General features: G+C 37.9%; 1 protein-coding gene across 2 annotated transcripts in view; it reads right to left on the reverse strand.

The window, feature by feature from the left end:
- The window catches only part of DARS (aspartyl-tRNA synthetase), an 82306-nt gene extending 66970 nt beyond the window's left edge, over positions 1 to 15336 (reverse strand). Inside the window, exons 1-3 of one of the 2 annotated variants that reach the window (XM_025404212.1) lie at positions 15055 to 15330; positions 13062 to 13119; positions 8911 to 9003 (exon numbers count right to left, since the gene is read on the reverse strand). In XM_025404212.1, the coding sequence (XP_025259997.1) occupies positions 8911 to 9003; positions 13062 to 13119; positions 15055 to 15120 (217 nt within the window). In that variant the 5' untranslated portion in view covers positions 15121 to 15330. Of the gene's footprint in view, positions 1 to 8910; positions 9004 to 13061; positions 13120 to 15054 lie in introns of both variants that reach the window. The other variant, XM_025404213.1, reaches the window with a different exon arrangement.
- Positions 15337 to 15714: the final 378 nt, after the last annotated feature.

The following is a 15714-nucleotide window of genomic DNA, read 5'->3' on the forward strand; positions in this document are numbered from 1 at the left end:
GTGGTGCATGACTATAGTTCCAGCTACTTGGGAGGGTGAGATGGGAGGATTGTATGAGGCCAAGAGTTGGAGGCTGCAGTGCACTACAATCACATCTGTGAATAACCACTATACTCTAGCCTGGGTAACACAGTGAGATCACGTCTCAAAAAAACAAACAAACAAACAAGCAAACAGAGCCCATTAAGCATCTTCGTGGACTACAATGGAATAACACTACAAACTGATAATGAGAAATTCTGGAAACTACATAAACACAGAACATTAAAATTAAACAATATGCTCTGGGATGACCAGTGGGTCAATGAAGAAACTGAGGAAATCAAAAAATTTCTTGAAACAAATCATAATGGAAACAACATGCCAAAACATATGGGACACAGTGAAAGCAGTACTAAGAGGAAAATTATACCTATAAGTATCTACCTAAAAAAAGAACCTCAAATAACCTAACAATGCATCTTAAAGAACTAGAAAAGTGTAAACTGAACCCAAAATTAGGAGAAGAAATAATAAAGATCACAGCAGAAATAAATGAATTTGAAATGAAGGAAACAATATAAAAGATCAATGAAACAAAAAGCTGGGTTTTTGAAAAGATAAACAAAACTGACAAGCATTTACCCAGACTAAGGAAAAAAGAGAAAAGATCTAAATAAGTAAAACTGAGACGAAAAAGGAGACATTACAACTGATATCACAGAAATTCAAAAGATTATTAGTGGCTATATGAGCAACTATATGCCAATAAGTCAGAAAATCTAGAAGAAAAGGGCATTTCTAGACACATACAACCTACCAAGATTGAACCATGAAGAACTCCAAAACCTGAGCAGACCAGTAACAAATAACAAGATTAAAGCTGTAATAAAAAGTCTCCCAATAAAGAAAAGCCCAGGACCTGATGGTTTTACTGCTGAATTCTACTAAACATTTAAAGGACTCACACCAATCCTACTCAAACTGTTCCAAAAAACACAGGAAGAGAAAATATTTCTTAACTAATTTTAAGAGGCCAGTATTACACTGGCACCAAAACCAAAAACACATCAGAAAAAGAAAACTACAGACCACTATCTCTGATAAATACTGACGCCTCAACAAAATACTAGCAAACCAAATTCAACAATACATTAAAAAGATCATTCATCATGACCAAGCGGGATTTATCTCAGGGATGTAAGGACGTTCAACATATACAAATCAATCAGTGTAATACATCATATCAACAGGATGAAGGACAAAAACCATATGATCATTTCCAACTGATGCTAAAAAAGCAGTTGAAAAAGTTCAAATCCCTTCATGATAAAAACCCCCAAAAAACTGGGCATAGAAGGAACATCCCTCAACATAATAAAAGCCATATAAGACAGGCACACAGCTAGTATTGTGCTGAATGGGGAAAAACTGAAATCCTTTTCTCTTAGATCTGGAACACGACAAGGATGCCCACTTTCACCACTGTTATTCAACACAGGACTAGAAATCTTAGAGCAATCAGATAAGAGAAAGAAACAAAGGGTATCCAAACTGGAAAGGAAGAAGTAAAATTATCTTCTGTAGATATGATCTTATATTTGGAAAAACCTAAAGACTCCAGCAAAACCTATCAAAACTGATAAATTCAGTAATCAGTAAAGTTGAAGGATACAAAATCAACATATAAATGTCAGTAGCATTTTTATACGCCAATAGTGAACAATGTGAGAAAGAAATTTTAAGAAGTCCATATACAATAACCACAAATAAAATTAAATACCTAGGAATTAACCAAAGAAGTGAAAGATCTCTAAAAACTATGGAACACTATTGAAAGACAGTGAAGAGGAAACACAAAAAATGGAAAGATATTCCATGTTCATGGATTGAAAGAATCAATATTGTTAAAATGTCCATACAACTAAAAGTAATCTACATATTCAGTGCAATCCCTATCAAAATGCCAAAGATATTCTCCACAGAAATAGAAAAACAAAATCCTAAAATTTACATGGAATCACAAAAGACCTAGAATAGCCAAAACTATGCTGAGCAAAAATAATAAAACTGGAGGAATCACACTACTTAACTTCAAATTACACTACAGAGCCATAGTAACCAAAACAACATGGTACTGGCAAAAAAACAGACACACAGACCAGTGGAACAGAACAGAGAGTTCAGAAGCAGATCCACACATCTACAGTAAACTCATTTTTGACAAAGGTGTCAATAACACACATTGGGGAAAATACAGTCTTTTCAATAAACAGAAGAGAAAACTGGGAAAACTGGATATCCATATACAAAAGACTAAAACTTGATCCCATCTCTTACCTTACATAAAAATCAAATCACAATGAATTGAAGACTTAAATCTAAGACTTCAAACTACAAAACTACTACAATAAAACATTGGGGAAACTCTCTAGGGCACTGGTCTCGGCAAAAATTTCTCGAGTAATACTCCACAAGCACAGGTAACTGAAATAGAAATGGACAAATGGGATCACATCAAGTTAAAAAGCTTCTGCACAGTAAAGGTAACAATCAACAAAGTGAAGAAACAACCCACAGAATGGGAGAAAGTATTTACAAACTACCCATCTGATGAGGAATTACTAACTAGCATACATAAGGTGCTCAAGCAACTCTATAGGAAAAAAATCTAATACAATTTAAAAATGGGCAAAAGATTTAGACATTTCTGAAAAGAAGACATACAAATGACAAACAGGCATCTGAAAAAGTGCTCATCACCACTGATCTTCAGAGGAATGCAAATTAAAACTACAATGAGGTATCATCTCCCTCTAGTTAAAAAGGCTTACATCAAAAAGTCAAATAACAAATGCTGGTGAGGATGTGGAGGAAGGAGAACCCTGGTACACTGCTGGCGGGAATGCAGATTAGTACAATCACTATGTAGAACAGTTTGGAGGTTCCTCAAAAAACTAAAAATAGAGTTACCACATGATCCAGCAATCGCACTGTTGGGTACATACCCAAAAGAAAGGAAATCAGTGTATCGAAGAGATATCTGCACTCTCATGTTTACTGCAGCACCGTTCACAACAGCCAAGATTTGGAAGCAACCTAAGTATCCATCAACAGATGAATGGATAAAGAAAATGTGGTACATATTCAAAATGGAGTACTATTCAGCCATAAAAAAGAATGAGATCCTAACATCTGCAACAACATGGATGGAACTAGAGGTCATTTTAAGTGAAATAAGCCAGGCACAGAAAGACCAAAATCACATATTCTCACTTACTTGTGGAATCTAAAAATCAAAACAATTGAACTCATGGAGATAGAGAACAGAAAGATAGTTACCAGAGGCTGGGAAGGGTAATAGGGGTTGAAGGTGGGGGGTCCTGGGGATATTAATGGGTACCAAAAAAAAAAAAAAGAATGAATAAGACCTAGTATTTGATAGCAGAACAGAGGGACTATGGCCAATAATAATTGTGCATTTAAAAATAACTAAAAGAATGACTGACTGTTGTGGTGGCTCATAGTTGTAATCCAAGCAGTTTGGGAGGCCGAGGTGGATGGATTGCTTGAGCTCATGAGTTTCAGACCAGCCTGGGCAACATGGCAAAACCCCATCTTTACAAAAAAGAAAAAAAAAAAATTAGCCAGGCGTGGTAACATGTGCCTGTAGTCCCAGCTACTCAGGAGGCTGTGGGAGGACGGCTTGAGTCTGGGAGTCGGAGGTGCAGTGAGTGGAGATCACATAGCTGCACTCCAGCCTGGGCCATAGAGCCAGACCTTGTCCCAAATAAATAAATAAATAAAATTTAAAAAATAAAAATGACTAAAAGAATATAACTGGATTGTATGTAACACAAAGAATAAATGCTTGAGGGGATGAATACCCAATTTTCTATGATGTGATTATTACACATTGCATGCCTGTTTCAAAATATTTCATGTATCTCATAAATATATACACCTACTATGTACCCACATACATTTTTTAAAAGTCTTTTTAAAAAGGCATAAATGTGGCATTAAACAGACTGTGAAAGGGACGCTTGTTTACAGTATGAGAGCTGAAAGAAGAAGGCAGAGCATTACTGTGTTTGACTTTAATTGGGAATGTGTGTACTGGATGATGCAAATATTCTGCCACTCTGCACACATACAGGTCTGGCATCACCAAGAATGACCACAGAAGTGCCGCAAGTGTTCACACTGGGGTTATAAATACATTTTAGCCAGTAGGTGAATTTGCAAATACACAATCCACGAATAATGAGGATCAACTATATTAAAATTTATTTTATTACACAGAAAATTTCCAACAAACACAAAAGCAGAGTGAATAGTATAATGAACCTCTCTACATATACACTAAATAACACAATTATATTTTGAAGGGAAGAAATTCTAGAAAAAGTTCTAATAAAATTCAACATCTCCTACTGACAAACAGAAAACTTGGATGAGAAAATAACTACTTTTAATCTACTTTTTAAAACTCTGCCATTTATTTTCTGATGACATTTTATGTAGAACCCTAAAGTCAAAATAATTCATTTAGAACTTGAATTTCCACTCTTTCAAAAATTCTTCATTGTATGAATCCCTGAAGTACTAGAGAACCTACTAGTATTGCAAGGAGAAACAACAAGAAATGAGATACAAACATCTGAAAGAAAATGACATAATAATCATTAGTTGTAACGCCTCTCTTCCCCTCAAAAAACTGAAATGCAAACAGACTTGGAGAAAATTATTTGTTCTATTTTAATAAAAATACAAACAGGACAAGAACAAACAATATACAAAAGAAGTTCAAAATAGTTAACATATCAGGAAAAGAAGTTTAATCTAACCAATGAGTGAAACACAAATTAAAGCAACAATGGATAAACCTGAACTTTACACAAATGGGAAAAATATAAGTAAATAAATATAGCCATACTATGGAATACTATGAAACCATTAAAAAACAATGATGCAGCAGTACTACACGCACCGACATGAAAAGATGTCCAAAAGATAAAGACAAGTGCAGGTTTTAAAATAATACAGATTATTATAAAAATTTTAGTTCAAACACACATATACACTCATACTGACCCTCAACTTCCCCCAAAAAACAAATGAGGCCGGGCACGGTGCCTGAAGCCTGTAATCCCAGCACTTTGGGAGGTAGGCAGATCACCTGAGGTCAGGAGTTTGAGACCACCCTGGCCAACATGGTGAGACCCTCATCTCTACTAAAACTACAAAAATCAGCTGGGCATGGTGGCGCCTGCCTGTAGTACTAGCTAATTGGGAGCTGAGGCATGAGAATCTCTGGACACCAGGAGGCGGAGGTTGCAGAGATCACACCACTGCACTGCAGCCTGGGTGACAGAACAAGACCCTGACTCAAAAAAAACACAAAAAAACAAAAAAAAACCCCCATCTCTACTAGAAATATAAAAATTAGCTGGATGTGGTGGCAGGTGCCTGTAATCCCAGCTACTTGGGAGGCTGAGGCACGAGAATCACTTCAACCCAGGAGGTGGAGGTTCCAATGAGCTGAGATCGCCTCACTGCACTCTAGCCTGAGTGACAGGGCGAGACTCCACCTCAAACAAACAAACCAAAAACCCCCCACAAATCTGCAAAGAAGGATTACAGTCAGTTTTCCACTTTATACCTGATTTAATTCTATAATGCTTGAGTATTTTACAAAAAATGATTACTTTTATAATCTAGAACAAATTTTTCTATTTTGCAAATTAAAAATATTGTAAATGATCATGTAGAGCTACATAAAATACTGATATAGCATATGAACTCATTTTTGTAAAAGAAAAAGTATCAATTTTTGTTTAAAGCAATTTCTATCATTTCAAACTTTCGCAGTGTTTTTATTCCCTTGGGAGAACAAGTGAATTACAGTTTCTGCTTTATTCTTTAGTTTTTGTGCTGTTTGAGTTTTAAAATAGTGCATTAGTTTTCAGTTAAAAGGAAAAAGGTTATTTCCATTTAGCTCCTCCAAAATTCCCCAATACCCATAAATAATTTATTTTTTTTGAGACAGAATAACAGTTAATACACAAATAAAAAGTGCTATGAAATTCCTAAATTAAAAACTCTTAAGAAAGTTTTAAACCTTTCAGTCTCTTCATAACATTGACACTCATAAACTCTCCCTATCCGCCCACCATCATTAGCTCGTATCATCAATAAAGTCCTTACACCTTGCAATTTGTTTCGGGTTTTAAGGCAGGAGGCACTATCAATTAAGAGACTGAAATAATTTGTCACAAATGGAAAAAAAAAAAAACAAACCACTAGAAGATGGTATAGGAACAACATTCTCAAATCTGAAAATCTGCAATGTTTCAAAATCCAAAACCTTTTTGAATGCTGACATGACCCTCAAAAAAAAAAAATGTTTATTGGAGCATTTTAGATTTCAGATTTGGGATGCTCAGCCAGTAATGCAGATATTCCAAAAAAAACAAAAAAAAAAAAATCAAAAATCCAAAACACTTCCAGTCCGAAGTATTCTGGATAAGGGATACTCAACCTGTATATTTTTTCACTTCTGTGATGTTTCCTACTTACGTGCTGATCTCAATTAGAGCAAGCTACTGGACAGCAAGAATAAGACCCAGAAGACAATGCTCTATTATTTGTGTATAAAACATCTATTTTATTCATCTATTATTCGGTAGGTTTCTTATTATGTGTTGTGTACCAAACAAAGCAAGAAAATAAGCAGTAGCACCTTCTAAGAGCTGACAACAGGAAATAAGACACATAAAAAACTACAATGGAAGGCAAGTAACTGTCATGCTCATTAACATGACTCAATTATTGAAGGCTTACACTGCACCAAGCATAGAGCTAAATACTTTATAAAACATTACTACATAACATCTTATAAGCCAGGTATTAATATATACTTGTTTTAAGAGAAGACACTGAGGATTGGAAAGGTTATGCAATTTGCCTGAACAGATTGTAAGCACAAATCCAGGATTCAAACACAGATCTGTCTCACTGAAAAGGTCTTATTCATAACCACTGGGAAGTATCACTCACTCACGTGTTTTAAGTGCTGAGAAGAAAGAGACATGGTAGTCATAAAATAAAGGGATGGGTATGAAGGGAAATAGTCTTGGTTCAGGCTTACTTGTAGCATGCATTCTATCTTTTAATTTGTTAAATTACTATGTTTAGGAAACAAAGTGCCCAATTTGGACAGAACAAAGGCTCCCAGTATAACGGGAGAGAGATGAGTAAATGAAGGATTATAATACAATGTGACTATTGGCAGAATAAGTGGCCCAACCTTTCAGGAAGGCAAATCAACATTATCTGAAAATTTAGAACTCCACCAGTACTCTTCTCAAAGTCTATCAGTATTGATCAGGGGAGGATATTGAAAGAATAGACAAACTCTTAACAGTGGTGGCCCTAAGAGTGAAATATATGTATAAAGTGCTGGAATTTTAAAAATAATGGGCATGTATTAATTCTACAATAAAAAATATTATAAAACACAATTAAGAAATGCTCTATTGGCTGGGCGTGGTGACTCATGCCTGTAATCCCAGCACTTTGGGAGGCCAAGGTGGGAGGATCTCCAGAGGTTGGGAGTTCAAGATCAGCCTGGCCAGCATGGTGAAACCCTGTCTCTACTAAAAATACAAAGATTGGCCAGCATGGTGCCGCATGCCTGTAATCCCAGCTACTTGGGAGGCTGAGACAGGAGAATCACTCAAACCCTGGAGGCGGAGGTTGCAGTGAGCTGACACTGTACCACGGCACTCTAGCCTGGGTGACAGAGCAAGACTCCGTCTCAAAAAAAAAAAAAAAGAAAAAAGAAAAGAAATGCTATAATCATGAGACATATTAAATACTATAGAGGCAAAGTAGAATTTTTAAACAGATGGGCATGTTTTAAACCTACAATAAAAAATATTATAAAACACAATAAAAAATGCTGTGTCATGGGACATATTAAATACTATAGAAGCAAAGAACTCTGCTAAAGAGACGGAGGTGTCTTAGAAAGCTTCTAGCTTCTGTTTATATTCCACCAATTACTATGAGACTTCGGGTAAGTAGCTTCATTTTGAACCTGTTTCCTCATTTATAAAGTGGAACAGGAATGTTTGTTCTGCCTACTTCACAACTTGTAGGGAAGATCAAATGTGAAAAAGTATGAAAAGTATAAAGTTATAAACTAATGTGTCAATTGATATTTCTAGACAATTCTGAACACTATAGTAGGCCAATTTTCTATAAGAAACAGAGGTCTGTCTAAATGATCCTAATGTTCTTCTCTGCTGTTGAGGCTAAATTTTTAGCACTGTCTGAAAGAACTTTCCATGATGAGAATATTCTGTATTTGTGCTGTCTGTCCAAAATGGGAGCCGTTAGCCACATGTGGTCATTAAGCTCTTGAAATACAGCTAGTGTGATGGAATTATTGAATTTAAATGTAAATAGCCGCACGTGATCAGTGGTTACTGTATTGAATTGCCCAGTCTTATCGTTCACTCACTTCTCTCCTCATCTAATTACAAATATAAAAATATTAACAAGTGGGAAGTTTCTCAAAAACACTCTTCACTTAAATAATTAAAACTTTACTTTTATTTTTTTCCATTTTTTTTTAGTACTCCTTCTCCAGCTGAAAATAATTAAACTTTAGAGCGATGCTAGAAAAGTAGCTTGAAGTCTTAGATTTCATTAGTCTTTAGGGTCAAATTATTTGTAAGGATGTCTTACAGGAATCTAAAATTGATTAACCATGGGTTAATACTTCACAGGGACCTTTAAGAAAGAAAACAGTTACATGTTTTTGTCTTGTTTTTAAAGATTTACTTTGGTCTGTCAGGAATATGTGAGACAAAAAATTCAGAGTCCTTACCGAAAGAGCTTTAATAATTAAATCAATCCTACCTTTAGCTCTGCTTGTATGAACTCTTGCACGGACCCAAACAACTTCATCAGCTTTTTGTATTGTCAAGTCTCTAACCCGAACCAAAACTCGATCTGCAATAACAGTAAACAATTTTTATATAGTAAAATAATTTTTAAATTCAGAATTTACAAAGAGATCATAATTATTTCTGACAGCTAACATAAGTACTTGGAACCATCTTGAATAATTCTCAATCTTTGACAACGCTGTCTTCTCTATCAAGTTCCATATGCAATTTGCCTCAAGTTTTGTGAACTGTGCTTTCTAAACTTATTTCTAAAATCCGTCTAATTCTCTACCATCTTCACTGCCGCCATACTAAACCAAGCTATTATCTCCTGCATAAACTATAGCAATAGCTTCCTAACTGCAATCCCTGCGTCCCCTTCTAATTCAGTCTCCTTCGAAGTCAGTTTCAAAATGCAAATCTGAACACTTCAATGACTTATAAGCCCAAACACATCCTATCTTGCCTAGGACATGGAACTTTTGCCTGCCTGCCACAGTACCTAAGTCAGCTAGTCTCTGCCAAGTCTGGACAGTTTCAGTATCCTATTTCCCAGGACACAGTGACTCTAACTGAGCTAATCAAAGTCTTTCTCTGGGACTAAATATACCGATGCTGGGAATGAAGCTCTCTTTCCTGGGATTGCTGCGCTAAGATGGTACAGGCCCAGGGTTGCAGCTTTCACCTTTCCTGCTACGTATGCAGGATTTGAGAAGGAGACCAATATCCTAAAGGGAACAGAGTCAAAAGGTGGAGACAGAAAGGCCTGCAGATGCTTCCTGAGCCCCAAGATCCAATCATGCTTGATGTCATCTCATACATTTTCCTATCGAGCCTTTTGGCTGTAAGGAGCCCCAACTACTATGCTCCTAATACTAAACAAAATACTACATTCATCTAGAGTTCCTAAACAGGAAAAAAGCTACAAAATAACTATTATGTAAAGATGTGTACACAATGCAACATTCAACAATCATTTTTGCTACTCTTCTAAATGCAATCATTTGATTAGAGAAAAACATTTAAGTATTAGTTAAATTAAACATAGCAATAGACATGACATTACAATATCAAGAATACCTTTTGAGACATAAAATGAAGTCATAGTATAAATACTGTGTGTCTTACCAAATTTGTCTAAATGTATTTATAATTTGCCTATTGAAGAAAAGATGCAGCTGCAGAGAGAATCTGATTTACAGGAGAATAAATAACATGGTTCTCATAGCCAAAAGCAAAGAGAATGAAAGAGGAATTTTAAAGCCACTGGTATCATAAGAGGATTTCTGCAAAACACTGCCAATAGACTTGATGAGTTAAGCCAACTTTCAAGTCTGCTGTGTAAACTCAGGCAAAAGAAAGTGTGAAAGAGAAAAGACAGACACATCAGCAGAAGATTTTTAAAAGGCAGATTTGAAAATGCCAAGACTGAAAACGCAATGGCTAACTAAGCAATCACAACTCAAAATCAAACAAAAGAGAAAAGCATAAATCTAAGAGATATGTGATAATTAGGAAAACTGTAATAGCACTTTGGAAAAGAAAAAGGGTAATGGCTCTTCTTTCTTGTGGCATGGCAATTAATTAGTATAGGGGTTCTCAACCTTTAATACATCGAACATGCCTGAAGCCCATGCCATACTCACACCAGTGATTGGCTAACAGGCAACAAGCAATGGTAGCAGGATTTCAGTTCGAAAACTGCACTTTCAAGAGCCATGGGCATCAGAGTGATTAATGTGGAGAAATGGAAGCAGATGAGAAAGGAAACTACCTTGAGCAAAGTATTGGGATTTTTGCAGAGGTAAAACCAAAGGTAGAATTTTATTGTTATATTACTATAACCATATTACATACATAGGTTATCTTTCTCTCTGGTTGGGGGGAATTGGTAAGTGGAAGAACACAACAGTGTGGATTTGCAAGCAAAAGAGGAACAGCAATTAGTTAATGGCTGCTTTGGGCCTATGTTAAAGACTGAAACTCCAGTGAGGTTCTTTGTGCTATAGCTCAAGGAAGTACAGTTGAGAAAGACACCTAACCTGAAAACAAAGTCTCAAGTGTCTCCTCCGGTTTGCCCTGGCAGAGGAATGTCATCCCCTACACTCTACTGCTCATAGTCTATTTTATGTAGTTTGAGCATTCCTAACCCAAAAACCTGAAACGCTCCCAAATCCAAAACTTTCTGAGTGCTGACATGATGTTCAAAGGAGATGCTCATTGGAGGATTTTGGATTTTCAGAGTAGGGATGCTCAAGTGGTAAATACAATGCAAATATTCCAAAATTCAAAAAAAAATTAAGTACAAAACACTTTTGTGGTCTCAAGCATTTTGGCTAAGGGATACTCAACTTGTACTCAACTGTTTTATTTCATCTTTATGTTTTGGAAATGATTTTAAGCAATTTTGGGGTTTTTTTGTTTTTGTTTTGAGACAGGGTCTCACTCTGTTGCCCAGGCTGGAGTCCAGTGGTGTGATCGTGGCTCACCACAGCCTTGACCTCACAGGCTCAAGTGAGGCTCAGCCTCCTGAGCAGCTGGAATAAAAGGTGTGTGCCACCATGCCTAGCTAATTTTTAAATTTTCTGTAAAGACGGGGTCTCACTATGTTTCCCAGTCTAGTTTCAAATTCCTGGGCTCAAGTGATCCTCCCAACTCAGTCTCTGAATTCTGGTCGTTTATTGTATTCTTTCCCAACAAGGTTGGGAAGGAAAAGTGATTTTGTGATCATGTGGTAAATCAAATGTAACAATAAAATTAACCTAGAGGTGTTTTATTTCCAAAGCATAATATTCATAGGCAGCCCTCTAAATTGGAAGCAGTGCTTCCAGTGGGCAAGAATGTAAAGGTCTACAATTACTGCACCAAAGAGTGAGAGACGTAATTTGAAGTGTCTACCAAAAGAAAAAAGACAGCCAAATACTTGAGTAAGATAAATCTGCTGAAATTACATATATAATATAGAAGTAAAAGAAAGGCAAACATTTATAAATAAAAAATCTACAGGTCTGAGAGAAACAAGAATCAGGTCAATTTCAAAGAAATATAAGGCCAGGCGCGGTGGCTCACACATGTAATTCTAGCACTTTGGGAGGCTGAGATGGGTGGACTGCCTGAGCTCAGGAGTTCCAGATCAGCCTGGGCAACATAGTGAAACCTCATTTCTACTAAAATACAAAAAATAAGCCAGGCGTGGTGGCATGTGCCTGTAGTCCCAGCTTCTCAGTAGGCTGCGGCAGAAGAATCGCAGGAACTTGGGAGGCGGAGGTTGAAGTGAGCCGAGATCATGCCACTGCACTCCATCCTGGGAGACAGAGCCAGCCTCTGTCTCCAAAACAAAACAAAACAAAAAAGAAAAATAAAGATGCCAACATACACTAACAAAAAAGAGCAGTTATGAGAAAAGATAGAGTGGGGTCTAAGAATAATTAATTTCATTCCCAGACACTAAAGCTAAGAGTAAACAAAATGGAGTGGGGGTGGAGGCTTTAAAACTCCAATCGTAGTACTGCCATAAGAGCCAGAGAAGATGTAAGATGGAAGGACCCATGGACTCTAGGGTCAGATGGCCTTTGATTCTAATCCCAGGTCCGGCAGATTATGTTTAAGTCAAGTTTCTTATCTTTCAACTTTGGTTCCTTAGTTTTCAAGGATGCTGTAGAGAATAAGTGAAAATACAAATGTTTGGGAAGAGTCAAGCAAAATAGGAATAAATAATAGCTGAAAACAGAGAAGTAAAGTTGTGGGGGTTAGGGGAAGTAATATTAAAGCATGCAAAAAGGATACATGTGATGAACGCAGTTATTATTGGCCACTCTCCTATCTCCTAGACAATGGCTGAATCTTACCTAATCATTTAGGAATATTTAAAAAATATAATCTACCATTTAAAACATACCATTTAACCTACGACACTTAATAACATTTTTTTTCCTTTTCTAGAGTTGGAACCCTAAACTGACAATGTTTACACAGGGTTGACATCTACTTGGATTATTAATGGCATTTAAGCTTTTCAGAATTATACCTTCAGATTTATGCCAACCTTACTTAAAACTTCATGAAGAGCTTTCCCGGAATTAGACAGCAAAAAGCTTTATTTATTGTCACATAGCTACTAACCTGGTTTTTCTTGTGATTGTATCATTGAAGATATTCCATATCTCTCTTTAGCATAATCCTACAAAAAATTTTTGCATCATGACTTTTTATGTAAACACTAAGAGCACAGTAAACACACCAATGCAAATAATAGAATATAACAATGAATTTAACTTTCAGGATGATTCTATTAATTCAGAAAGTCAGTAGTTTTATAATGTGGAAATCTGTCATTTGTTTACATATGTACTCTATAGAAAACAGAAAAGTACTTAGTTTCTGGTTAGTTTTGAAGATCACCACTCCTAGATGGATTTATCATACTTAATAACATTGTAAGATAAAATTTACACATATGTACAACACATCTTAACTACCTTCTTCGAAAAGACGAAACTACTTCAAAGCAGGGACATAAATTTCCTGTGAAGGGAGTAGGATGAAGTACCACAGTTTTATTAACTTCCTATTACAGGAAGAAATGTTCAAAGAGAACCAACGTTTTGGGTAAGCTTTCTGAGCACCAGATGTCCACAGTTTTTAGAAACTGGAGATGCTGGGTATAAGCTAACTACAACTTTTCCTTTTGTAAAACATCATCAAAAAATTCACCAGTTTCCTGTTTCTAAAAACCAGCTTCAGGATACCAGGTTACAGGGGTTTGACACTGACAATATATCAAATTTCTTGTTACAGATTAGAGTTAGGAACAGGAAACAGGAGACCTAGGGTCCAATCTGTTAACAAAATATACTTATTAAATAGATAAGTGGCCTTTATGTCAATCTTACTTTACCTCTAAAATGATCTAAGATTCTTCTAGCTATAAAATGGCATAACTCTGCCACAATGTCTACCTTGTATCTAGACCTATACTATCTGTAAGGGTACACTGATAGTTCATGTAATTAACCAGATTAAGAATACACAAAAATAATTGTCCTAGATTTTTACAAGGTAACTTAATATCTGTATGAAACAATTAAGTTTCTGTCACTTTACAGCTACCTGTTGGAATCCTCTCCTTTAGATCAGGAGGATGCTGGATTTTGTGTTTACACCAAAATAAAACCAGACATGTTTAAGGTGCTTTCTGAACAATTTAAAGAAAAAGATAACCCTGGAAAGAGGAGAGAGATACAGTCACACAATGAAGCCTGAGGGCAACATAAGATTAAACTGTTAGAAGACATAAAAGTTGCATTCATTCTAAGGAGTACTATTAATATTTCAGTGACTCTTCCTCATGTAGTATTCTAAGATGACCTATTTCTCATGTTGCTTACCACAAATTCAGAACTCCTTATAGAAAAATTACGGAGCCAGGCGGAAATTAAGGCTTAACAGTACTACAACACACATAACTTGTAGGATGGTTTCAAACTTTGATTTCTGAAAAGCACCGAAGGATCACTGGGTGTTATGAATTATCCACGTGATTTGGGGTCACTTCACCTCAAACGCATTCTCAGTAACTCCTGTTACTTACCTTACCGGGTCACTGAGAGGGAGAAAGTAAATAAAAATGACATGTGCTCTTTAAAGCTGTCACATGGGAAATGGTCATTAAACATATTGGCAGATGGTTTTGCTAAGTACTGTCATTACTTGCTAAAGCATCAGGAACACGAGGGCTGAGTACATATCGATTACTAGTGCTTATTAAAATTTTCCGACGGATTGTGCATTACGTGCAGGACGTGCCTAACCCAGAGAGGCTCAAGTGTGACGCCGCGCTCCTACTTCCGGGGCGGCTGGTTCTTCCCGTCCTCCCCACCCGGGGGACACGCTTCTAGTAGGCCAAACTCCCAGGTGACCCCGCGAGAAACGCGGTCCGGAGAGGGTCTGGTCCCTCTGCTGGGGTAAGGGCTCTAGGCGCCCGGACCCCATGCTCGCAGCCTGAGGAGAACGTGCTGATAAGGACCCCGAGGGCCCCGCTCCCCCTCCTCCCTCCCTCGGCGCGGTCCGGCCCAGGGGTCTGTCCTCCCAGGCCCAGGGAAAGGAGGAAACCCACTTCCGCCGCGTCCATGATCTCCCGCGGCTTCTCCTGACTCTTGCGGCTGGCGCTGGCGCTGGGCATCGGGACACAGAACTGGGCAGTGGACACCACCCTCCCTCGTAGGCTTCCGTACGGCAGGCCAAAGTGGCTTCTCCCTCCCTCCCAGTCTCCGCCCTCCCGACCCTCGGGTCTCAGCACAAGCGCCTGGACTCCGCGTGGAGGGGCGGCTCCGGAAAGATCGCGAGAGCTGCGGCTATCTCGAGATCCCGAAGCGCCGGCGGTCGCGCGCGGGGTCTCCTCCCACTCTTGCCCCGCCCCTCCAGGAGTTTTCCTGGAGTTGGAGGGAATTCCCGGTAGTTTTCGCTGGATTGGCTCTGGGGGCGGGGTCTGGGGTTACCAGGTGGCTGGCTGTAGGCCCGGGCGAATGCCAGCTCTCTTCAGTTTCGTCCCAACTGCGACTTCTGCCCATTCTCCTAACAGCCCGTTAAACTTTGCTCGGCTGTAACCGCAGACTGGTCACTAAAATACCCACATAAGCGCGGGCCTCGGTTTCTCCTCTCTTGGACTTTCCCGCCTTCTCTCTTCCCCGGGGCGACGTAGCTGCTTGGGGTTGGAGGAGACCTCTTCGCAATCCGTTGCACTGCGTGTTGGGACAAAGGAGTGCAGTTGGCTTGC

Source organism: Theropithecus gelada, chromosome 12, assembly GCF_003255815.1.
Source record: "Theropithecus gelada isolate Dixy chromosome 12, Tgel_1.0, whole genome shotgun sequence".
Taxonomy (NCBI): Eukaryota; Metazoa; Chordata; class Mammalia; order Primates; family Cercopithecidae; genus Theropithecus; species Theropithecus gelada.